The 25,373-nt window shown below is 48.6% G+C and overlaps 2 protein-coding genes across 3 annotated transcripts; both read right to left on the reverse strand.

The window, feature by feature from the left end:
- Positions 1-196: 196 nt before the first annotated feature.
- On the reverse strand, positions 197-9,134 carry LOC128768168 (GRAM domain-containing protein 2B-like). Of its 2 annotated transcripts, none has more exons than XM_053880852.1 (14): positions 8,927-9,134; positions 7,445-7,555; positions 7,175-7,262; positions 7,040-7,109; positions 6,567-6,670; positions 6,415-6,510; positions 6,282-6,353; positions 4,369-4,446; positions 4,187-4,295; positions 2,494-2,592; positions 2,335-2,419; positions 1,857-1,964; positions 1,703-1,784; positions 197-1,536 (listed from the first exon to the last, which is right to left on the reverse strand). In XM_053880852.1, the coding sequence occupies exons 1-14, from the start codon at positions 9,010-9,012 to the stop codon at positions 1,501-1,503; spliced, it is 1,224 nt and encodes a 407-aa protein (XP_053736827.1). In that variant the 5' UTR covers positions 9,013-9,134; the 3' UTR covers positions 197-1,500. The 2 variants fall into 2 exon arrangements, with proteins under 2 accessions (XP_053736827.1, XP_053736818.1); XM_053880843.1 differs by having other exon boundaries at positions 2,494-2,607.
- A 3,587-nt stretch (positions 9,135-12,721) lies between these two features.
- On the reverse strand, positions 12,722-16,284 carry LOC128767068 (zinc finger protein 703-like). Its single transcript, XM_053878766.1, has 2 exons — positions 15,716-16,284; positions 12,722-15,239 (listed from the first exon to the last, which is right to left on the reverse strand). The coding sequence occupies exons 1-2, from the start codon at positions 15,908-15,910 to the stop codon at positions 13,806-13,808; spliced, it is 1,629 nt and encodes a 542-aa protein (XP_053734741.1). The 5' UTR covers positions 15,911-16,284; the 3' UTR covers positions 12,722-13,805.
- Positions 16,285-25,373: the final 9,089 nt, after the last annotated feature.

Consider the following 25,373-nt stretch of genomic DNA (forward strand, 5'->3'; position numbering starts at 1 on the left):
TTCTTTACTTCAATTCAACGCAAATTCAATTAACTAAAAATAAAATAAATATATTTGATTGATTTCAATTACATAATATAACATAATGCAGCTCATCATCAAACAAGTTTGATTCTATTCAATATCGCATTGTATTTTAAAAAATGGCACAATAATAAATGCATGTCATGACAATCATGTATTTCATTTTTTCGGTTTTAATGGGAATGTTCTCATTCTGATTACATATGAATGTATTGATAACAATTGCTCACAAATATTTAAAATAAGTTTGTTCCATATATTTATTTCAGCCACCAATTTTTGACACTTCAATTGCATTATTTTTTGTCGTTTGTATTCAACTAGTCGAAAACATATTTGCAAACAAATATAAAAGTAAAAAAAAACAATTATATATAGAATCTAGAGGCAGAAAGACATGTTTTTATTTTTCGTCTTAAAAACACACGCTGCTATGTTAAGGCAGATCAATCATGGACATCTGTGGCTCATATGGACTGAAGAAATCTGATTCTAAAACTCTTTAGCTGGTATTGGTCTCACCAGCCAGGTGGGTCGATGCAGTGGTAACTGGGGTCACAGGGATCAATGGTTCTGAACAGACTAAAATGTTACTATCAATTTGGACCACGGGAAATGATGTGACCAGATCTGACCTGTTCTAAACCCCCAAAAGACAGACAGTGCACCCAGTTTAATGGTGGAGACAACACCTGTAACAATGTGGGGCTGCAGTAGGTCACTCACTGAGGATCCAGAGAGTGAGTGAAGGAGAAGCCGAGGACCTATGTGTGGAGGTCAGGTCAGTGTCTGAACAGTCTGGAGAATCCTTAAGAATAAGACTGATCTGAGTGTGTGTGTCGTCCTTCTTGTGGACCCCCTGAACACCCTCCACACTCCACCAACATCACATGATCACCTCACTCTGTCATGTCACTTATTCCAGCTGGAATTTGAAACATTTCTTATGCACAGAAACATTTCATATTTGCCCAAAATGTGCCTGGCTGTTCTACAAACAAACAAATACAATACTCAATTTAAAAATAGAGAGTGACGTAACAAGTGCTTGACAAATAGTGAGCCGACGTGTGTGAAGGGCTCACTTTTAGGCAACATGGCTGAGTGGCAAATGTTTTCCCAACACTAGGGGGCGCAAAAACTCTCTTCATCCACATCCAGACAGCAATGTAAAGAGGGAACTGGGCGAGCCAGAGGCACCCATGACACCAGTGGAGGGCTCTGGGGCAGAGGACAAGGATCAGACAGCAGAAGAAGAATCCAAGGATCTGGTTCAGTTCACAGCCTCCTGAGAGGTCAGGTAGCAAAGTGATGCTCCATCAGGAGATGGAGAAGCAGAAGGAGGAGGCAGAGGAGGAGGATGAAGGTGACGTGCAGTCAAGAAAGAAGAAGGAGGAGAAGAAGAAACACTGGCACCCCTGCACCATCCTCTTGCTACTTGTTGGCTACAAGGTGCTGTTGTCCTGTGGCTCTTCTTCACGTCTGCAGAAGTTTCCTGAGGTTTCTCTGAATCTGAGGAGAGACAAGTCAGCATTTTCAAGAGCCAAGTATTCCTTTCAACAGCAGCTGCCAAACAGTGATCCGACACAGATGTATAGTACAGGGTCCATGTGGCTGCGGCAGGCGGGTGGACAGCAGGGGGCGCTGCACATGGAAGTAGCTAATCAAGCAGACGGACCTTCTCCAGCTTGAACAGGTTGGTGGACAGCTCTCCATAGATCTCTGCGTTCAGCTCGTCCTGCGTCTGACCGCCGGAGCTCCTGGAATGATGAACAGGTGAGGCAGTCAGCATGACTCGGGGCGGAGGACTCGATTCCGACTCTGGCTCTCACTGCCGGTTCTGAAGGTTCTGGCCCAGGGACAGCAAGGAGTCCAGGCGGTGCTCCAGAGCCACGATCTTCAGAGCCATGTAGCAGGTGGACACCACCAGGAGGCTCACCCTGACAACAACAGAGAGGACATCGCTGCTATACCAGTCTCCGAAGGAGGGGATTACTTCTTCAGTCTGAGTCGTCCACTGTCATGTCTATGTCACTCACAAGTGTCCGAGTCCTTCACCGGAGTCTGAGCCGTGGAGAGACTCATTACTGACTCTGATTTGAAAGCCTGGCCTGAGACCGACCATGACATCAAGGACGTTACCATGTTAGTGTTGGCCAGTCTAAACACTCCGATTTGGGTCAAACTTTGTTTTGAATCTGAACCAGCAGGTGGATCTTTAACAGAGTCCGGGTCAGACCAGTGAAGGTCACAGTGACCGATCCATACGCCAGCTAACAGACTCCTCAGCTAGGAGGCGAGGTCACTCACAGAAACAGGTAGATCAGCAGCAGCAGGTGCAGAGAACTGGACTGAGAGGATTTCTCCCGGTGAGTTCTGGAAGGTTTGGACGGCCCTGCAGGAGGGACACGGAAAACACTCAGACTCAGACAGACAGTGTCAGTGAGGCAGACGGAGAGGTCATTGTACCGTGGTTCTGTCCCGAGTTCTGCAGGTGAACGTCTGCGTGGACCGAAACCTCTGCACTCTTCACCACATTAAGGAAGGAGTCGGGCAGCGCGCTGAAGTCTGTGGCACAAACATCTGTCAGAGTGGGCGACACATGCAGCGAGAGTCAAGTCATCGAGACGTCATTAAGGAGTCTCACGCTCGCTGCTCATCACTAGTGCCAGAACCACAACCACTCAAGACCGGCAGCACTGCTCTGCTAACAGTTGCGTGCTAGCTCTCAGTTTTGCTGACTCACTCTTTAAGCTAGCAAATCTCACATTAGCGTGTCCTTCCCTCTGGCAAAAAACAAAACAAATAACAAAGAAACAACACCAGTAACTTGATAAACAACTCATCTAGGTGTCATTAAAGATCCAACAGAACAAGACATTGGTGAAATACAATTAGACAGGAGTGAAAAAGAACTTTTTAAAAAGTCAATATTCTCACGCCAAAAACCCGGCGGTAAAGTCAGAGGTCAGAGGACAAGCGCTCGGCCGTCGACGGCTTGTGAGGCTGAAACAGAAGTCTCGGCAGCGAAGTTTCCATCTGCTGGTGTCAGTCAAAACAGATGGAGTGTCAGCTCCCTGCAGATGTTTGCACACTAAACAGTCCGACACTCGACACCGAGGACGCCAAAACAGCCTGCAGCAAACTGGTTCAGTCGGGTAACGGTGAGCGGCTTGTCTCGTGTGTCATCGTTGTTGTTTCCAGGACACAATGATAGGAGGAAACTTCTCCATGGGGATCTGTCTGAATGACTTGGACTCAGAGCTCTGGTGTGGAGGTGAGGACAGAACAACCTCCACACTCTGGCTCAACAGCACTTCAGGTGGAGCTGAGGTGTTTGTGACAAAAGGGTGAAAGTCTCTCAAGTCCTGATGTGAAAACAAACAACTGTGACCCCACTGTGACCTGAGTAACAGTCATAAGGACCTGAGTCAAAGTCATCAAGTACTGAGTCACAGTCACCAGACCCTTCTGAGACACAGTCACCAGGACCCGAGTTACAGCCATTGAGTCAAGACGAGTGAATCCATATTTAAGAGGAGGAACTGAAGAATCAAGCCAAACAAGTACCATGTAAAGTCCAGAGTCAAGACAAGTAACAACTTCAAGTAACAATAAGCAAACCCAGAGTTTATAAACACATTCAGGCTCAACACCATTTAGTGCAGAGTCCAGACAAGTCAGGACGGCAACTCGATAGTCATAAAGGAACAAATCCTGAACAAATACAACCTGACTAACAAGTGAAGACAAACAAAACTAGAGTCTGGTAAACCAAGTCCCAGGTCAAACACACAGGTTCAGTGAAGACAGTTGAAAAAAAGCAAGTCAAACAATACTTAGTCAATAAAAACAACTCTGTAGACGAGGTAGGCCCCAGGTCACAGCCATCAAGACTTGAACCACGGTGAAAGGACCAGAGCAAATAGTCAAGACCATCAAGTTCAGTCGAGATGAGTAACTTAGACCTGTCCTAGTTCCGACAAAAAAGTCCCCACTCAATAACATTACGTCAGTAAAGGCAAGTACACAGACAGGATGAGCAAGTCCCCGGTCGAGACCAACAAGTCCAAGTGACGGAAGGTGACAACGAGACTCTCGAGGAGAGCAAGCACACGACGCCGAGGCAGGGGTTCTTCGCCACAGCTGGGGGGCAACTCACCGCTCACTTTGTCGTAGTCCGGCGTCCGGGACCCGGAGCTGCTGCTCTCCATCATGTCCTGCCGCCGTCGCTGCACGACTCCGTCCAGGTGGGAGAAGTCGGCGGGGAACTGCGGAGCAGAGAGGGTGAAAACACAGAGGCGCCATTGTTCCGTCTGACTTTGGTCTCAGCGTGGGACTGACCAGAGGAAGCGAGGAGGAGCAGCCAACCCTGAAGCTGTGCTCACACGAGGACACCAGAGGACTGCTGCTCTTCTCCACCTGCAGAGACCTCCACGTGTCAGCGTGACGCAACCGTCCTCCAGGTATGAACGCATTAATGCCGTGTGTCTCTCACTCACCAGTAATACGCTCATTATCAAGGTAGGAGCACTACTGATCTACAAATTATATTACTTCTGTCTTCAATTACAGCTTCTGCTGTGAGACTTTCTACTCCACTAGCAATTTTACTTCGACTTCTCATCTATAAATACAATGATTGCAGTCGCCTACGATTACTGCTACTACTACTTGTGTTTAATTCTGTGGCACTGCTACAGAAGTACTGTAATTTATAATATTATTAACCTGAAAACTACAATTACTAGTACTTAGGCAAGAGGAACTAATGCACTACGCGCAGCACAATTACTGCCACATAAACACTTTTTTGTTTGTTTGTTGTTATGTTTACAAGTGTTGTTACGTTGTTTTTCTTAGTATCGCCACTAATATCACCAATACTAATATCATGATTCAAGATGGCGCCGACGAAGGCTGGCCTGGTTATTTTGCATATTTTTATGTTTTGAAGGAGCATCTGCGTGTTCTTACACACAAGATCAGTTGATGAATATCAGGGCTATGACTCCGTCTGACTTACTACCAGTATTGTGTCAATTTCAGAGTTAGTCCACCTTTTGGCTGGGCAGAAGAAACTGAGGAGGAGAGGGAAACGTGCCGGTGCGCTTGTTCGCCTTCGCTGAAGAGGATCGCACACTCCGCTTCTTGGGATAATCCTCTCTAACGTCCGCTCGCACAGCAATAAGATGGATGAACTGGCGCTGATGTTGAGAAGGAACATGGACTTTTCCTCCTCTTGTGTTTTGTTTTTCACGGAGACGTAGTTGAGCAATCTCACCCTGGACACTGCGCTTCATCTGGTCTGGAGGGATTCCAGCTTCACCGGGTTCCGGAGCTCACCGGCTAAACCAAAGGTGGAGGAGTGTGTTTCTACATCAACGATCGCTGGTGTACGGATGTGGCTGTGATTTTTCAGCACTGCTCTCCCTCTCGGGAATGTCTTATAGTGAACTGTAAGCCATTTTGCTCCCTGTGTGAGTTCGCTTCAATCATTCTGGCTGTCGAATATGTCCCGCCCAGTACGGACGTTTATGAGGCACAGCGTGTGCTCGCGGTTCAGGTCCTGCATGTTCTTCTTGAGGCAGCTACGAAAACTACGACTGCCAACGAAGTTGCTGGTGGAGTTCTACACAGCCATCATCCAGTCCATCCTCACCTCCTCTATCACTGTCTGGTACAGAAGCGCCACCTCCAGGGACAAGAGCAGACTGCAGCGCATCGTACGTTCTGCTGAGAAGGTGATGGTTGCAGCCTGCCACCTCTTCAGGACCTGTATGTCTCCAGGACCCAGAGACGTGCAGGTGGGATCAGAGCCTTCGACCCTTCTCACCCTGGTCATGGACTGTTTGTTCCTCCTCCCTCTGGCAGGAGGCTACGGTCCATCCAGACCAGAACCCCCCGTCACAGGAACAGCTTCTTCCCCTCGGCCGTCAGACTGTTGAATTCGTGAACAGCCCTTGTTGTTTGTGGGATATTTTATTTTATTTATAATTATTATTATGATTATTACTATTATTGTGTTTTTGAGTGCACGTTTTCCAAAGCACTTTCCTAGTTGGTGGGATCCCCACTGGCAATAAAGCTGACTCAGATTCTGATTCTGAATACCGCCACTAACCCCAAATACTACTAAACTGTACATCATCTGCAGTTAACTTGGTATTAGTACCAGTAAACACAGCATTTGTAGTACTTGTACATATTATAATGCTGCTTTTACGAGTAAAATGACTGAGGTGTGCGTGACTGACCTCCAGATGAGCACAGACGGACTTGAGGAGCTTGAACGTGGCGTTCCGGGACAGGAAGGAAACAAAGACGTGCTGCAGGAGTAGTAGACCATATCACATGACGTGGGTCTCCAGAATGGTCACGCGATCCTACCTGCTCGCTGCTGGTCTCCACCACCAGAGCATTGGGCACCAGCAGTGCCGTCTTAGTCTTCTTGATGAAGGTGACCGCAGTGACCGGGATGGAGATCTGGACCAGAGGAGGGTTCTTACTGACAGGCCAGGGGTGATCGAGGACACTCTCACCTTGGTGTCTCGGCCAAAGACTTTGGAGTGGAAACAGATCCAGCTGTCGGAGACAAACATCTTCCCCTGGTACAGCATGTCCTTCTGCAGCGCACAGGTGTAGCCTGGACACCACAAATCAGCCGAGACATGTCACCTCAGACGGACTGAAGATTAAGTCATCTGTCCATCTACTTCCTCCGCAGCTGAGGTAAAGAGGTCCACACTTGGCCTCTCTAAATCTTTTGAGGTGGTGCCAAGCTCAGCTAAGGGTCAAAAAGGGGTCCAGATCAAGACCTTTAGAAAGAAGATCTAACTCCACTCAAGAAGACTCTTCAAGAGGTTGTGACCACTGAATGTCTCAACCTCTCGAAGAGTCTTCTTGAGTCTTAGGGTCTTGGGTCTTAGGTGAGACGGAAAATAGACAGCAAACCAAGTTCATTTAACACATTTGGACCAGCACCTGACCAATAGAAACGTGGAGAAGAACTCACTCTGTCTGAGTGGCTCATCTCTGCAGACCTCCTTGAAGAGCTTGTGGAAGTGAGCGTTGGCTTTGGACAGCTGAGGACAACAGAGTGAGCGTGAGGGCAGCTCTCAGGTCACAGAGGTCAGGTCTGGAATCATACCTGGCTGGACTGGGACCGCTTCACTTCAAACTTGACCTCGCAGTCGCTGGGGGTCAGCGGGGTCGAGAGATGCTCCACCGGCTTCAGCCTGCAGGGGGACGACAGTCAATCATCAGCTGAGGGATTTGAAGGTGCTGAGCCTCATCCCTGCAGGCTCACTCCACTAAGTCTCTATAGGGAAAGAATAAAAGACAGAAAAGGGGAAACAAAAAGAGAAAAGACAGAGAGAGGGAAGAAGAAGATAGAAAAAGGGACAAAGGAAAGACTCACTGGACTCCCGTCAGTCTCCTGTGCTGTGACTCCTCCGTATCTACTCGGGGGTCAGTGAGCAACGTCTCTCGCCTCCTCGGTCTCCTCCGACCTTCACTCTCTGCCGTGCTGCTGGCACAGAGGTCACAGGTCAACACTACACAGACACTAGCATCACTGGCCGAGATCAACACGACTTCTTAAGACACTTGGCCTTACTGTAGCTAAGGTGCGAACGTAGCCGGGATGCTATTGTTGCTTAGGTGCTAATGTAGCTGGGGTGCTAATGTAGCTGGGCTGCCAATTTAGCTCAGGAGCTAACTAAGCTCGGGTGCTTATGTAGCTGGGGTGCCAATTTAGCTGAGGAGCTAACTTAGCTTGGGTGCTTATGTAGCTGGGGTGCTTACATAGCTGAAATGCTACTTTAGCTCAAGTGTTAACAAAGCTAAATGTGCCATTGTAGCTGATGAGCTTGTGTGGCAGAAATGATAATGGGGCTAAAGTGCTAATGTAGCTGAAAATGCTAAATGTTGTTAATATTAGCAGAGTTGCTCTCGCTTAATGCTTAAATAGGTGAATTGCTAAGTACTGATGAGCTGAAGTGTCAGTGTAGCAGAGGTGCTAATGTAACTGTAATACCAATGTAATTGAAGTGCTAATGTAACTTAATGTAGCTTAAGTGCTAATGCCGCTGTAAGTACAGAATGTAGCTCAAGAGCAAATTTAGCTCAAGTGCTAATGAGTACATGGTGCTAAACCGTACAGCATTCACAGCGTTCCTATAGCAGATGTGCTAAAGAGGCTAAAAGTAAAGAAAAAGTGCCCTTTTTTCAAGCACATGACACAGCGTGACCACACGTGTAGTTTAGGTGCTAGCTATGCTAAAGCCTCAAACATAAATAATGCTAGTAAGATTATAAATTGGCTGCAGCAGAATGCAGTACAGTATTTGGAGTCTAAAACAATGTGAGTTATAGCTTAGCTCAAGTGTAGCACTAGCAGGATGAGCAACTGCTGCTACACAAACATTTGTCTATTCATGTCGAGCAAAAACAAAGAAGGAGAACTGCACTTTGACATGGAAGTGCCCTTCAGAGAAGAAGATACCTCAGCTGAAATGAAACTAACTGGAGAAAAACCGAGTTCATGTTCGACCTTTATCTAGTCAATATTTGGAGGTTGGCGGGAAGATTCCCGTCTTTGATCTTGTCTGACTGCAAATATTAGTATATTAATATTAGTTACTGAAGTTTGAATGTTCAACGTGTCAAATATTGACTTTCATTGAACCGCCTTTTGTTGTCAGAAGATGAAACGGTTGCAATTGGATATGAACATTTCTAACCATCATCGGCGATAAAGAGGTTTATCGCGAGTAAAACTTGAGGTTTGACGTCATGGCTGCCACGTCATGACCCCAGAAAGCCTTCACCAGTGGAGCTAGTAGAGACACTCGAGAGTCAGAGCTGGCGAGTCAGAGGCTCCATCTCCCCCGGGACTCACCGGGAGCCGCGAGCCTCCTGGCAGACGTGTTCGGCGGGAGGCAGCGGGGTCGAAGGTCGCTCCACCTGCTCACTGACCAGAGCCATCTGCGCCGCCTCACATTCTCAGCGCCTGGAAGGCTCTGGAAAGTCCGTCCCGGGAGACTCGGAGCCAGTTCAGGAAGCCCTGCAGCGGAACATTGGGAAAGGCACCCGGGAGAGAGGAGGAGTCGAGGTGGGAGGACGGGGAGCAGAGGCGGGAAGAGCCGCGAGAGGGAGGCGGGGCAGCCGGGAGGAGCGGCGCGATGTAGTTGCAACATTCACCCAGCAGAGAGCGACAAACTCCTGCTCATCTTCTGAGCTCGATGGGACGGAAGAAAAGTTCATATATTTAACATCAGTTTCATGACTGCAGCGTCATTAAAAAGTTTATAATTTTTTTTATAAAGGTATTTTTCCACTTTACCGTTGTCATTTCGGGTAAACCATTACTGGCTATGAGGAAGAAAAGCAGATAAATAAAATGGCGCCCTAAACTGTGGTACATTTGGAATTATATGTAGTAATAATTTAAAAGCGAAATTACAGTTTCTTTTGAAGTTTCGATCTGACTTCATGTCTTCTCTGCTCATCATTCATTATTGGTTGTCCTCTCCATCATCCCCGGTCCGGCTCTCCTCTCCACAAATCATACCAATAAATAAAAACAGCAAACGATCTTTTCATTGGAAAACCAGTGGTGCAAAATAAACCAGATATAATCCAAGACATGATTAAAACCCGAAGACATTTTTGTATCATTTCAGGTGACACTAGAATGAAACAGGAGTTGGAAATTGGCATGTGTTTCTGGCCAAATGGATTCAGATTCATGACAAAGATTAGGGTCAATAAAAAAAAGAAAAATCCTGAATAAAACGAACTAAAGAGGAAATAAAACGTCAAAAATGAATAAGCAGTGATGTGTTTCAAAACGAAAGTGTGTGTGTCCAGCCTCATTAGCCGTCAGAGACAACAATGATGGAAGGGTCATGTGGTCCGTTTGGAGGCCGCTGCTCATAAATCACGCCCACGCTGTCCCTGACAACCTGGGAACCGTCGGGTCGACCCACTTCTGCTCGGAGTGAGATCACTCTGAGGTGGAAGAAGCTTTTTATTGTGAGCTGCCGAAGTGTCCTGCCCTTTATCTCGCATGTGTGTGTGGTTGTTTATCATACTTTGTGTGGACCAATTCTAGACATAACACTATTCTCCTGAGGACCGTGTGACTTTGTGACCTCACAAGGTTAAGCCTCAGTTTGAGGATGAAGACTTTAACAAATTGACTGGGTCATTGTCATCGGGTCTAAGTTCAGAGTCGCCATGTGTTATGGGTGGTAGGTTTAGGAGGAGAGGCTGGGGAAAGGGTGATGGCAATGAAGGGTGGCAACACAAACACGTGTGTGTGTCAGTAGCGTGTTGAGCAGGTCATTAATCACGTCGCTGACATGCAGAGCAGCAGGCAGAGGTTCCTCTGGATACAGCTGCAGGGCCACACTCATGTGTTGACTCCCCCACGGATCCGCCCTCGCTCCCAGTAGCTGTATAGACTGTCATCCGTGTCAGTCATCGGTCAGTCTGGCGCTCGGTGACGTGACTGAATCCACTCTCACCCAGTTTTTGTTTTTTCATCTGTCGTTACTCTGACAAGCTTTGAAGTGGAATAAGCTGGTTAAAATGGATGGACGCAACGGAAATAAAACACAGCATTACTTTATGACAAATCCAATTACTGTTGATAAAATTTATGTCATTAAATGTACTTAATTTAACAGCCTTTAAGAATGAAAAGCAAAAACCAAACTTGTTTAACACAAATTCTATTTAGGCAAAAAATAGAAATGAAAATACAGCATGTAGACAATAGTTCCTAGTTAAATAGAAATGAAAATAATAAAATTTAATTTATTTATAGATGAAAATTAACCACAACATTTGAAAAACAAAATTAGTTTATCATTAAAACTTGAGTCTGAAAAAAATAACTTTTTTTTTTTAAAGATGACGATTATTACTAACAATAAGAACAAGCAATAAGAGTGTTGATCATAAAAAAGGAAACAAAATAAGTGACAGTGGAATTAAAAACATGAACTAAATAAATCTAAAATAAATGCATTCATTTAAATTATTAATATTCTGCGGCTCTCCTTGGAAATTGATGATCAAAAACATGAACACAATGAGGTAAAAAATAATGAAAAGTGATGCGTAATTGTTGTGTAAAATGTAGGACAACTCTGTGACAGCTTGTGATGCATCTGATCCCTGAGACTGTTGCGCCCACTGTTTGGGCTCTTGGTTGCAAAGGCTCCGTTGCTTGGTTGGAGCATGTACAGAGGGGGATCTGGCCCCAGCTGAGTGTGGCGCTCGACAGGTCTGGTCTGTGTTCGGGGCGGGAGCTTCTGCTCGTTAGCCGCAGCAGCAGCAGCGCTAGCTCATTAATCATCCTGACAGAGTGAAAAACAACATTTCCTCCTTAATGACTCGCTTGAGTCATCGTCTCCTCAGATCTGTGTGTTTTGGACTCTCTCCGGTCTGCGGCGGCACGCCTCTCTCTGCCCGGCGGCGGCGGCAGCTCCGACTCGCTGAGCCGCAAGAAACATTGCCGTCAGGATCCAGATGGGGAAGGTGGGGTGCCACTACCCCACCGCCCACCTCCGCATGTGGCTAACCCGCCTGCGCCTGCCGGCCTCCAGACCTTCGACCGATCGCTGCCAAAGCACGTTTTTCCATCAAGCAGCGGCCCGTGATGCATGAGAGCTGACAAGCGAGCCCCCGGAGCGGACTGGGATCAGAACCAGCTGCGGCCTCCGACGCTAGCAGCCAGGCCATAATTACCTTAGCCCAGCCGCGCGCCGCTAAACTCCCCAGAAATAGCAGAAGAAACAGAAATACCTGTTGATGCGCGAGCGGACTCATCAGAACTGCGGTCGGGCCTAAGTGAGGGGTTCGCCGCGGTTTGAGAGAAGATGGCGGCCCACATCTGGGTCCTCTTTATTTTTGGAGCCCTTGAAGAGCCGGATGATGGATGGAGTGATAAAGTTGGAGGGGAGACAGAGTGAAAGCGAAGGAGTCCGGTTCTGGGAAGCTGTCCTGTGATTCATAGATGATCCAGAACCGCCCAGATGTTTGTCATTTGGACCGACGCACAAATCAAATCTGCCGCTTCAAAACAGAAATGTGTTTTAACGTTCTGGTGTCTCCTGTTTCCTCCTTCTTCTGGCATCTTCATGAACGTCGGGTGATGAAGGCACAGATCGTCATCATCATCCATCACTGGACCTGTCAAGCGGTCGCCCAGAGGCTCGGCCCAACCCCCCTCCTGGACCACAAGCAGCTCCATTTTTTGGTGACATAAAAGAGAGGGGAGGGTTCTGGTAGGAACCTGCTGCAGAAGTGTGAGACACCACAGCCACGTTAGCTTGGAAGCAAAAAAAGACATCTGCTCCATGTCGACTTCTCTCACGACTTGCAGACCAGCATTGAGGAACCTGCCGCTTCCTCCTCCCCTCTTGTCCGCCTGTCGACACGAAGATGTGAAAAACGACTTCCTGCACAGATGATCGTCCAAAAACCTGATCCAGATGCGGAGCTTCTCTGAGGAGAATCGTCACGACACCAGCACCAGGTCAACACATCTTGACTTCAGCGCCATATTAGCCAAAAGCCTGTGCCTCCAGGAGGACGAGTGCCTTGCTTCAGATAGCGATCAGGGCGTGAGGAGTGGAGAACCCAGGCCTCAGACTGACAGACGAGCACCAGCTTCAAACCTTCTCGTGTTTATTTAAGAAAATAAGGCCTCGCGGCGCCACCACAGGTGTTACAAAAGATGGCATTTTGGTGGCGGGCATGAGTTGGAACATTCATTCTCGTAGGATCGGTCGAAATAAATACAAACTCTATTCAAAGGAAAGCATGCAGAACTGGGGAGGTTTGTTAAAGCTATCAACCCAACATCAGAGGTGTGTTTACAGGAACAGTTTGACATGACGGTGAAGCAGGGTCAAGCTACGGAGCTACGACAGCAAGGTCTCCCCAGGATCAACTTTGCCCCTTGGTGACACGTTGAGTTGTCAGCTAAGCTAAACAACAAACCAAATTAGAATCTCGTATCTTTAAATTTCCAGTGGAAAGTTTACACTCAACAGTGGCAGGATTCTCAAAATGTAATGCAACAAATGACCAAAACTATGAGGCTGAAATGCAAAAAAAAACATTTGATAGTTCATTTGTTGACAGCAAAAAAAGATGTTCATAGTAGGTCGACTGCGAGTGACGTGGAGCACGGAGGACAGAAACTGCTTTCGTTGTTTCGTAGCAGAGCAAAAGGCTAGTCAGTGTGTCTTTAAGCTAGCACTAGTAAAGAAACTCCCCAAAACAATTACTAACATGTGTTTCAAACCCAGAATCACGAGCGAGACGCAAATACTTTTGGGGTTTTCTCTCCAAATCTCCGGTTCTTCAAGTCAACTTTCACCTGTTCATTCCTACGATGTGGATTTGTTTTTAGAATCCTTTACTTTTCCTTTCTCCAGTCAACTGAGAATCTCTTTGTTACGTTTAGCAACCAATGACTCACTTCTCCCAACACAAACACGATTCCATTTTGCTCCCGTTTCCTCCCTTCACTCCATGCTTCAGCAACAACAGTTCAGTTGATACAGGTCAAAGCTAACAGCTGATTGTTAAGATCGCAACCATGACAGGAAAATGTAGCAATGGAAGAGAGTTTCGTCCGACAAAAAACAAACCTGACATTTATAGTAAACAGGAAGTTGTTCTCATGTCTTTATTGTCGACAAACCTCCAGTCATGTTGAAAGCAAGGGTCAAACTATTCCTTTAGACACAGCTGAAGTCTCACTGGAAGCCCAGCGCTGAGGCAGATCCCAGTCTCTGACTGTAGAGGGCGTAGTGGGGGTAGTACGGGCCCGCGGCCGGCAGCGAGTGTAGTGAGAGGGACGAGGGTCCAGGGGGCAGGTGCACTTTACTGTAGGGGTGATAGCGGGCCAGACTCAGGCTGGGGGGGGCCCTGAGTGAGAGGGAGGTGGGCATGGAGGCGGCGCTGCTCTGGAGGGGGAGGGGGAGGTGGAGGTGACAGGAAGGTCCGGAGGTGGAAACGGAGAGTAGCTTACTGTCTATCCCGACTGGCAGGCCGGTGTGCGTGCGGAGGTGAGCCAGGAGCTCGTCCGAAGTGCCGAAGCGCTTCTCGCACGGGCCGCTGGCAGAAACCCAGTTGCAGGCGTGAGGAAGGGGGTCGTTGGGGAGCATGAAGCCGTACGAGTAGAGGGGGTGAGAAAGGGATGAGGGCACGCTGGAGGGGAGGGAGTGTAGCGGGTGGGATGGGTAGACCAGCGGGAAGCTGGACTTGAGGCTGGAGGACGGGTCGTGGACGCAGGAGTTGCAGTTGCCCCCGCCGAGGGGGGACATGCCCGGGTAGGTGAGGCAGTAGGGGTCCCTGCACAGGCTCTGCATGAAGGACGGAGGGGAGGCGCCTGCCAGGGGGCTGGAGCTCGAGTGCTTTCCAGGAACTCCCATTCCACCCAGGCTGGACTTGCCGTGGTCCAAGCCGGGGACAAACTGCGACGGGTATCCTGCGTAAGAGCCCACCACGGACCCGTGGTAGCCCAGGGTGGAGGACGCCAGAGGAAACAGCGTTTGGCTGCACTTGTAGGGAGAGATGGGAGTCACGTGTCCGGGTCCCAGGCCAGACTGGGAGGAGTCCACCTTACCCCCCTCGGGGTGGGAGTCAGCGCTGCTGGTGCTGCAGTTCGTGCTGGCTCTGACCTGGCTGGAGTTGGCCTGGTGCGGACTGTCCGACCCACTCTTCTCAGAGTCCTTCTTGTTCCCGCTGCTGCCGGAGGGACTGCGCTGCTCCGGAGACGGATCTCTGTTGGGGGTCTGAGTTGAAGACCGACCACCAGGGGAATGTTTGGGAGGCGGATGTCCCGGAGAGACGGGGGACACGGCTTGGGGATAGGACGGCTGTGCGTCGCTGGTACTCCCATTCGAGACGCCGTTGTTGCTGGCCAACCTGAACCCGACCTTGTCAGTGCCAGCGGAGCTGCTGCTGACTCCGTCCCGGCGACAGTCCCCGGCGCTCTTGCTGTACGGCTTGAAGCCGGACTTGTCCTCCGAGCTGGGCCGCGGCTCCACAGACTTTGCGGCGGACGAGCGCCCAGCGGGCTCTTTCTCACTGTGAGAGTTCATCTTAGAAGAGGACGGCGGGTCCGGTTTCCCGATCTGAGAGCAGGTCTGAGCCAGCAGGGCCAGCGGGCTCTTCTTGGCGTCCAGCTGGAGGGAAAATAAAACTCTTCAGAATCAACAGAACCGAAGGAAACAGAAGAACAGACGTTCTGAGAGGCTTGTGACCGGAAGAGATCCAGACTAAAGTCAAACACACGAGACAAAACGGACGCTGACATGTTCGTTATTGTGTCACTAAAAGTGTCTTTATTGTTACTGAACAACTAGAAAGAGACAGTTCTGATCCGCTTGAGCCTCTTTTGGTGCAACATGGTCAAAATATCAAACAGCTATTATCCAGACACTTGAGGAAGTATGAAATATTTTTCAATAATCCAGCATACTTTTAAAAACCAAAACACTGCCGACCTATAATCGATGACGTCATAAATTAAGATCCAATGAATACATCGGACTTTAATTTCCATACGTTTTATTTGTGTATTAAACGTCGTTGAAGTCGGTTCAACTTCCCGACTGAAGTGGATTTTTGGATGTAGTTATGAGGAGAGTTGACGACACACCTCGATGCTGACCGGGGCCGGGGTCAGCGGCTGGAGGTACTCGGGGTGCAGCAAGTGTCCCGTGTGAGTCGTCAACATCTTCACCACCCGGATCGGAAGCCGCTTCGCCTGTCGAACCGGGTCCAACAAAGGCACCGCGGCGGCGCGTCTGGCTCTGACTCTCACTCGGTCCGAATCCGGGGGAAGATATTTCATCGACGAGCCAGCAGAACCAAACCTTCCGCGTCGTTCCTCCTCAAGACAAGACGTGTTTGTAATCCATACGGACCGGAAACGGAGGTGAAGGAAGACCGTCCTGGGTCGGTCCGCTCCGCGGTTCTTAGTTCATCCAGAATGATCCAGGAGCAGGTCCAAGTCCAGCCAGGAGTCCCGGTCCGCTGTGTTGTAATCCGAGAGTCGGAGCTCCTCCGGACGCGACTCTCCTCTCCGAACCCGAGCTGAACACTGACCCAGCACCCAGCCACCTGCATATGCAATGAGGGGGCGGAGTCACGAGCCGCTGAGCGACAGTGACGCTGCCTTGTTATTGACTTGAATCATGATTCGAACACCAACCAAGTCTTTGCTTGTCGAAAGAGGCGTCACAACACAGTTACGACAGCGAGACAAACAAAAGAGCTTATCAAATTTAGCTGGCACTGACGAATCTTAGCATCATTTAAATCAGAAAGTAGCAACAAAAGTCGTTAAACTTTCACTGCAAATAAAGATATTTTAAATCTATAATCAGATCTAAACTATTCAAATCCTTCAGTGAGTATATTGCCAAACAAAACACCATCCAAAATATATTTTCTGTGACTGTGAAAAGCATGGCTCAGGGGCCAAATCTGGCCCCGTCACTTCCCCACTTGGCCCGAGGTGCACGTGATGACAGACTTGTTCATTCACCTGTTCCACAAGTGCTCAAATTTCCGTGTCACAAACTGGACATTTCGAGGTCAGATTTTCAAGTAGACAAGTCAAGATGGCTTCCATGAGTGTAAACAGGAAGTAGAAGTTTTGTAGGATCTTTATCTATTTTTCCAGACATCGATTTTTTTTTTCAGATAAGACTGTCACAGGAATATTTTCTGTCGATGACGCCGTCTTGTTTTCCCGACCTTGCTAACATGCTGATCGTTGACATCATTTCAGTTGAAATAATTTTCTGTTATTTCCAATGTTTTCACTGTTGTGATGGTTCGATCTCTGGACATCAAAGTTCCGTGCTGCTGGCTCAGGCTGTGTTTACTGGCAGGCTTGTGATGTCAGTCACATGACTGGTGAGCAGCGGAGACGTCTGGAGGAGGTGTGAGTCAGAGCAGATGTGTTGGGGAAGACTAGCCTCCTCCCCCCTCCCCCCACCACCACCACCACCCTGAGCTCTACAGGAGGTTCACAGAGACCATTTTCAGGAGCACACATCTGGAGTACAGGCAACAACTGGCTCAGGGATGCTACTGCTTTTATTTTCAAACCAGCTTTGGTCTGCGAACTAGAAAAACAGCAGAGGCACTCTGAAGATATATTTATGCTCCAGAGCGGTCATGTGACTCCAAAGTGCAGTGCTCCATCACTGTCCGCCTCTGTCTTCTGTTTCTGTCAGCCGGACAGCGATACACAAAGTGACCTTGTTCTGGACGTATCACACTCCTGCGTCTTATCAGGAGCAGACAGTGATGGATGGCTGCCGGTCGCTGGCGGGCGGCTCAGTGCGGAGGTCAAGGCCTCAGTCATCACACTGTTGACGGCGTGTTGAACTAACCAAACCAGAGTTTAAGAACTGGCTGGAGGGCGTGTGGAGTTGTCTGTCCCGCAGGTCAGACGGACCACGCCGACCAGCCGCAGAGGACTCTGTGAATAAAGGCCCTTCAGACTATTCCGGGCTGCTTCCTGTCAGCCATCATTTTTAAGCGCTTTAACCAATTCATTGTATAATGAGGTTAGCCGAATTAGCTCATTGCAGAGTCAGTCAGCGGACGGCAATCCAGTTATTAACAGCCCACATTTATAGAAGCGCTAATGTGCCGGCGATCCGTCTTCATCATGCCACTTCTGTCTCGCGCACTGCTAATGAAAATGGACCTTAATGAGACTCGCAGAAAACATGATTCATGTTGCTGGTCAGCAGTGAGACGAGGAGGACACATCTGATGCTGGATGGAAGCGTGAAATCGTGAGCTCAGCATGAAGAACGTAGAGCTTGGAGGGTGTTCCTGTCCGTCTGAAGGCCACAATTCTTAAGATGGTAACGTCGTTCTTTGAGGGCCGCATTGGGTTCTTCTCATACATCAACGCAGAGGACACAGAGGCGACAACATGCCAGCAGCCTGCTCCTCCTACAGGCAGCAGGAAGTGGGCAGGATGGAGTCATGAGCATCTGGGGATGAAGGTGGGGACCACCCTGAAGAGAATGTGTCGAGTTGGTCTTCCAGGGCAGAACATGGATTTCTGTGAACACAAACTTGTGTAATTGAGATGGAAGGGAGAAGATACCTTCCAGAGGCAGCAGCGTTGTCTTCTCAAGCTAAGTCCCCACCAGACATGACTCGGTGACACTTGTCACACTGCTTTAATCCAAGTTGTTGGTTTCCAGCCACCAAAAGGACTTTCTGTCATCAGCGCAGTGAGGACCTGCCTCACAAGTCACGTTACAAAAGCAGATGATTCCGCTGGGGGCGGGGCTAAAGTTAGTAGAACAGAGAGTCAGAGCTGTAGCACTTTATCTTTGGAGGTCTATAAGAGCACCAAAAGACCTGGATGACTCCTTTTCTGGGTTCAGAGGAGCCATCAGCTCAGCGATCAAGGTCACCATAAGCTCTAGCAGTCACCTACTCTCCGAGGGGAAGTTCAGACTCTCACTCGTCCAGCGCAGATCTGCACTTCAAACGACACGCTAGAGTGAAACCTAGCAAGCGTGGGGTCACATGACCCGTCCTGAAGTCCCCGCTCTGAGTGAGTGATTCCAGTTTCCTGCTATGGACTTGTGTGAGACGGATTTCCTCCGGTGCTGTGAATCCAAATAACACAATCAGAGCGGGACACATGGCAAAACAATGAAGGCGATGTTGAGAGACGGACCGGAGCTGCTGTCCCGCGTGTTCACCGTCAGTGTGTGAGGTGTTCTCCAGAGCTGCATGTCCTCAATGCACCTCTGAACTCCAGCAACGGTTTAGCAGGACTAATGGACAGCTGTTCTGGTTCTGGGGTGTGTTCTGGTTCTGGGGTCTTCCACCTCTGGCGTCCTTCAGCCTGCACCCTTACGACTGTCCCGGCAGAGGAGATCCACACCGCTGGAGTGATAGTGACTTGAATTCTACGACAAATAACTTGAGAAAAAACTTGCTTTCACCTGCAGGTCATTTAAAGCCGATAGATTTGTCGTCCGTCTCAGGAAGACGGTGCAGTCAGAGTGTGTTTAAGCTCACCGATCCATTCCTGCGTAGCGCGGATCAGCATATGAGTAACGAGAGAGGAGGAGGCCACAGAGTCGATCGCCTTCATACTGGGTCGCCATTTATCCTCGCCTGTCTATAAAATCAAAGCAAGAGCAGTTTGCTGTTACACACACCAGGATCAATGTCTCGCTTCGACTCCCGCGACTCGATAAGTTACTTTGATGGAAAATCCTGTCGCTTGTTCCAATGGGAGTCAGCGGTGGGGGGGAGCTGCTTGGGTCTTTGATGGCTGCATTTGTCCGTCTGCAGAGAAAATGGGAAGTCAGTGGTCAGTTTGAGCCCCTAAACATCTTTGGCGGGGGACCTCAAAGAGGCCCAGCTCAGCCACTGTTAGGTTCCCTCAGGACTGGTTAAAAGCAGTAGTAAACCAAGTTTGGTTTCCCATGAATTCTTCTCCCTCCTTCTTCTTTTCCTTTGGGCTTCTCCCCTCTGAGGTGGCCACAGTGGATCATCTCCCTCCATCTCCCCCTGTCCTCTGCTTCCTCTTCTGTCAAACCTACAAACCTCATGTCCTCCTTCACCACCTCCATCAATCTCCTCTGTGGCCTTCCTCTCCACCTTCTGCCTGGCAGTTCCAACCTCAACATCTTCATCTACCAATGTACTGGCTCTCTCTCTCTCCTCTGTACATGTCCAAACCATCTCCATCGAGCCTCTCTGACTTGGTCTCCTAAACACCTGAGCACATGTGCTCTCCCTCTGATCCTATCATCATCCTGCTCACTCCCAGAGAGAAGCTCAGCATCTTCATCTCTGCTACCTCCAGCTCTGCTTCCTGTCTTCTCCTCAGTGCCACTGTTTCCAAACCATACAACATTGCTGGCCTCACCACCCTTTTGGACACTTTCCCTTTCATCCTTGCCGACACCCTTTTGTCACACCTGACACTTTTCTCCCATTATTCCATCCTGCCTGCACCCGCTTCTTCACCTCTTTCTCACTCTCTCCATCACCCCATTACAGTTGGCTTAAAATCCACCACCTTCTTTATCTCTGGATCCTGTAACTCCACCTGTCCACTTGGCTCCCTCTCGTTCACACAGATAGATTCCCTCTTACTGCGGCTAACCTTCATTCCTCTCCTTTCTAAGGCAAACCTCCACCTCTCTAGCTGATCTTCCACTTGCTCCCTGCTCTCACCACAGATCACAATGTCATCTGCAAACATCATCGACCAAGGGGTTTCTTATCTAACCTCACCTGTCAACCTGTCCATCACTATGGCAAACAGGAAGGGGATCAGAGCTGAGCCTTGGCGCAGTCCCACCTCCACCTTGAACTCCTCTGTTTCCCATGAAATCTAAAATTAAAATATAATCTAAATGGCCCGAAGTGACTGGCAGAGCTCCTTGACTGAAGCCTCCTGAGACCAGGACCAACCAACGAGTCATGTGCTACTCAAGCATGTCCTGTCCATGTTGGAGACGTGGTGGTGAACTTCCTGTATCTTTGAGTCTTGTTCATGAGGGAGAGGAAGTTGGTTCGATCTGAGCCAGCAGCAAGAGCTTCTCTGGCTGCTCTGTCATCCAGGAGAGACTTGTCGGAGAACCTCCAACAGTTGGCGTGGCCCCAGAAGATGACTTCTGTCAGTCAAAGCCCTCGGTGAAGAGGCTTCGAGACAGAGGGAAGGCTAGGCCACTTTACTAGCAGCTGCCCCCACGATCTGACCTGGGATTGGTCAGTGGAGGAAAACCAGGCGTGGAGGGGAGGAGAGGAGTGGCACAACAGCTTGTCAGGTCTTGATGAGACAAAGGATTCAAAGGCCCAAATGGTTAAAATGTCGTTAGCACGTGATTCATTTGATGCCAGTCTTCCACTTCGCCTGGAAAGAAATGATCTTGACACGTCTGCGGCTCGTTTATTGTGACCGTCTTCTCTGGTGACGCAGAGCGTCGGCGGGTAGAACAACCCGAATGAAAGCTTTTCACCGCCGCTGTCAGGTGATCACTCACGTCTCGCTGCTAATTGTGAGCATCACCTGTCGCCGCCTTCGTCATCAGCACGCTGAGGGATTCTCCTGGCAGGAGATGACAAAGTGCTCTATTTAGGACGTCAGATTGAAACATCCAGCGTCTCATTTATCTCCCCGGGATGAATTCATGAATGAGAAGTAGCGCCATATTTCACACGCAGCCGCGGAATATTATTACCGCTGCCCCAGAAAGTTGCGCTGGGAACCGTTTTTCACCTGAACAAGCACTGCGGTGTCACGGCGAGCATTACTCACCGTCAGGTGTGGCGTGAAATATTTCCTCTGCTGACCTCAGATTTCTCCTGAAGTAGGACGCGCTCCAACTTTAGAGGACGGAAAGACGCTGCATCCAACTCTGAATCATAACTTTCCTCTGACGAGAGCTCGGGTTGGCTCTCTGCTGAAATGCTTGTCAAAGGTAGCTCAAACACTAATGCGGGTTTACTACATGTGCATGATCTGAAACACATCCTCTACATTTTAGGCGCCAAAGTCACCCAATTGCGACGGCAGCTTTGCAGCATTTAAACAAGCCGAGCTGCAAAAATGTAGCCTGATGTGGCTACTACTTTACACCAGCTGGTGGTGGATACCTGTAACTTCAATCTGGGCGACATTTGTGTATCATTTTGTGTATCAGTCAAAGTTTGGACTCGAGTGTTAAACCCCCCTGAAGAGTGGGTTTAAATGCAGCTAGCCTTTGCTACTAAAATCTTACTCAGCTAGGACGCTAACAGGTTTTTGCAACAGGAAATAGTGAAGTAAGTGATTTGAAAGTATGTGAACTTGGAATGAAGGAGTACAGCTACCACCCTCAAGGAAAACCAAAATCGGTCTCCCTGGCAACACTTAGGTAGCTAGCTTGAAGGCCATATTTCCGCTATGACGTCATCAAGGCACTAAGTTCAAATGGAAACCAGGCAAAGATACTGAATTCACAGAAATAATAGGAGTATATTCAAGTCCTGGAGCGGCTATCTCGGATACTAACATGTTTCTGCCACGCAAAAGAATCGTGACAACAGCGACGAGACAAACCATGGTGATGACAGCATGTAGGCACTCATCTAGGTATGGTGGCTGAGAGGAGCGAAACGAAACACAGAATACACAATCACAGAACAAAACTCACATTTACAAAACAAGACACACAATCACTAAACACACAATCGCCAAAAGAAAGCTCACAAAAAACACAGTAAAAAAATAAAAATAAAAACACAATCACAGAACAAAACTCACGTTTACAAAACAAGACACACAATCACTAAACACACAATCGCCAAAAGAAAGCTCACAAAAAAACACAGTCAAAAAAAAAAAATTCAAAATAAAAACACAATCACAAAACAAAATACACCTTTACAGAACAAAACAATCCCATATTTTTTTCTTTTTATCCCCATGGCCCTAATATGCCGTTGAAGAAAATTCTTTTCGGTATATTCTTCTTGGAGCAACGGCTCCAGCCATCTTCTCCTGTGGTTACAGCTGTGACAACAACGTATCATGTAGTGTTTTCAAACGCTACATGGAGCTGGTCGCGGCAACCAACTCCTGAGCTGATGTTTAGGTATAAAGTGCTATTTACAAACAGAACACTGAACAAACAAAACACTCGTGAAGTGGAGAGATGGACGTAGTGCTATGCTGCTTCAAAACCTCCGTCCTGGAAGCTAAAGCCAGCGGCGTGTCTTTCCACGCCAAAGACAAAAGCAGATTTCGACTGGCAGCGACACAAATATTGGACTTTGGTGAAGTTTCTCTTGTCAGAAAGTGGTATAAATCACTCAGCGGGTTGTGAAAACATCCGCGTGTGTGTTTACATGTTGAGTTATGCTCGCAGGAGGATCGCAGAACAAAGAGCACTTTGCTGCGCCGTCAGGATGATGAAGGGCTTTCAGGACGGGCGCGAGCGTACGTTATATCACCTGTATGATGAACAGAGTAGCGCCACCATAACTCTCTATCTGTAGAGCGAAAAGGCTGAAGCATGGCGTTGTATATTTCTCCGCTCGACACATTTACGAGTCCTCCCTGTTGTATAAACTCTGTGATTGGTATTTCAAAGCGGGATGTCAGAGCCGGGCCTGAGCTTCAGCAGCTGCTTTGGCTAACTGGGAAAACAGCAGGAGCGTTCCAAAGTCAGAGGCAGGTCAGAGTTATAGCCCGTGTGAAGTCGAGTGCCTATTAAAAACTCTCTCCCGCCACTGAAAATTTATAGTGTTTGCGCTCGCTGCCGTTAGAATCAAAACCGCCGCCCAACACCGTCGGGAGAATATTCCTCTGTATTAGGAAAGTCCCGAGCCGCAAGCAAAAAAACGGATGATAAATAAAGAAGTCATTTGTTGAAAGTTCAGATGACATTCTTGGGTTGTCTGGTTGGAACTCAGAATGAGGCCGGATGGGTCACGGTGCGATTTGTGTATCTCTACTTGAGTCGCAGGGTCAATACACTCCGGGAAAAGTTGTGTTACGATACAACCGGTACCTTGATTTGCAGGTCACAAAACTCACTTCAATCCCTGGACCTGGATTCCTGGGTCACAGCAGGAGAACCCTAGGTGATGACTGCCCCAGTTCTCATGGTTCCTGCACCCCAAAACACATGGGTTATGCTGCGATAACTGGGGATCACGACCCCAGTTATCGCAGCATAACCCATGTGTTTAATTCAGGTCACCGGGTAACGCAGCCATATGCCTATAACTGGTTCCTGGTACCCAGCAGGGAGTCATGACCCATGATGTGGGTCCCAGCATGATGGCCTGCAATGTATCTATCTTGATGTACAAACCAAGATGAGTCACAATAAGTCACATGACATTTGTGGGTCACCGTTGGCAGGCCCTCGCACAGGCAGTTTGGGGGCTCCAGCCAGAAGACAAGGGCGCTTGAAAAGTACAGTTGTTATGAGTCTGTTCAGTTCTTCAGTCATGGAAGTTGTTGTTGTTTGACTTTTTGCTGTGTTTTATACAGACTTGTTACTGGTCAGCGAAGTTCCAAACAACACCCCCCTGTGAGCACCATGGCACAGCTCAGGTCACGAGAACTCAAATAAATCCTCTATCAGATACCAGAATCCATTCGGGCGGGCTCGATCAGGAAGCCAGAGAAAAGGCTCCTGCAAAAAGGGCTGGTGCTTGAGCTCCACTCGTGCCTGTCGTGAGGCATCACCTCGCTCCACTGACCTGAATGCACAAATGTCACCCCTAAAACATGGGTCCCAGCACCTCAGATATGATTCTCAGTACGATATGCTCATCACAGTCCATGGAAGCCTGAACAAATGGACCCAGTACGGTCATGTGTGTGGATAAGTGGGTGCCCGGGTCTGGTCTCAGCTAATGATAACCATGTATGTGTCTAGCTACAGGGGTCACACTGCGATACACAGCTGGATGGAACTGGAACAAGCAGCTTGATATGTGGGTCACAGCGATAGACGAAGTGCCCAGAAGTGTCGGTCTCCATGCGAGTCGCTCAGCCTGCTGCCCAGGTTTAACTTGGACAGCGATGCCCAGCAGCAGCAGCATCCCCACTGTTGTTGTCGATGAGTTCAACTGACAGCACCTCGACAAAGTCATGGGCCCGACAACCATAAATAACGCTCACTGTATTACGTGATTCAGCAGTGAAGGTCTGGGATGCATAAGTGATTTGTCTCCTGCGGCATTTCTCTGCAAGTTTGTCAACAACAGAGGCACGATGTGGCGGACGTCCACAAATGGCTCCTCTGATAGCATCTTTATTGATCTGTCTTAATTTAGTGAGCAAACATCTGCCAGCGTTAAATGAGGGTTTCAAACAGAGGAGTATCACTCCTGCACTCGACGCCCCGCGGCTGCAGACGGGCCTGTTTGATGCGCGATCCGTCGGGGGTTTCCAGCGACTGGCAGATTTTATCAGCGAACACGACAGGCGAGCAAAGCGCCGCCTAAATAAAAGGAGGGGGAGGCGTGATAAAAATGTCAAGGATTATCTCCAGTGATGTCAAATCAAGACGGATTTGGGGGAAATGATTTGGCAGGAGGAGGAGCGCTGACGTTGGATGGTCCCAACAATAGTCTTCTGTTTGAGAAACGAGATTCGCCGCTGAAGTGCTGGAGTTATTGAAGGCTCATCTCCCCACCCTCTGAGCTCAACCCGGGCCGATTCCAGGCGACCCGCCTCTGACCTCTGGTCTGGTCTTATGAGCTGTAACCGTCGCCCAAACAGAGGCTCACTTTGTTCAGCACGATGCTTT

The sequence above is a fragment of the Synchiropus splendidus genome, chromosome 1 (genome assembly GCF_027744825.2).
Source record: "Synchiropus splendidus isolate RoL2022-P1 chromosome 1, RoL_Sspl_1.0, whole genome shotgun sequence".
Lineage (NCBI taxonomy): Eukaryota > Metazoa > Chordata > Actinopteri > Syngnathiformes > Callionymidae > Synchiropus > Synchiropus splendidus.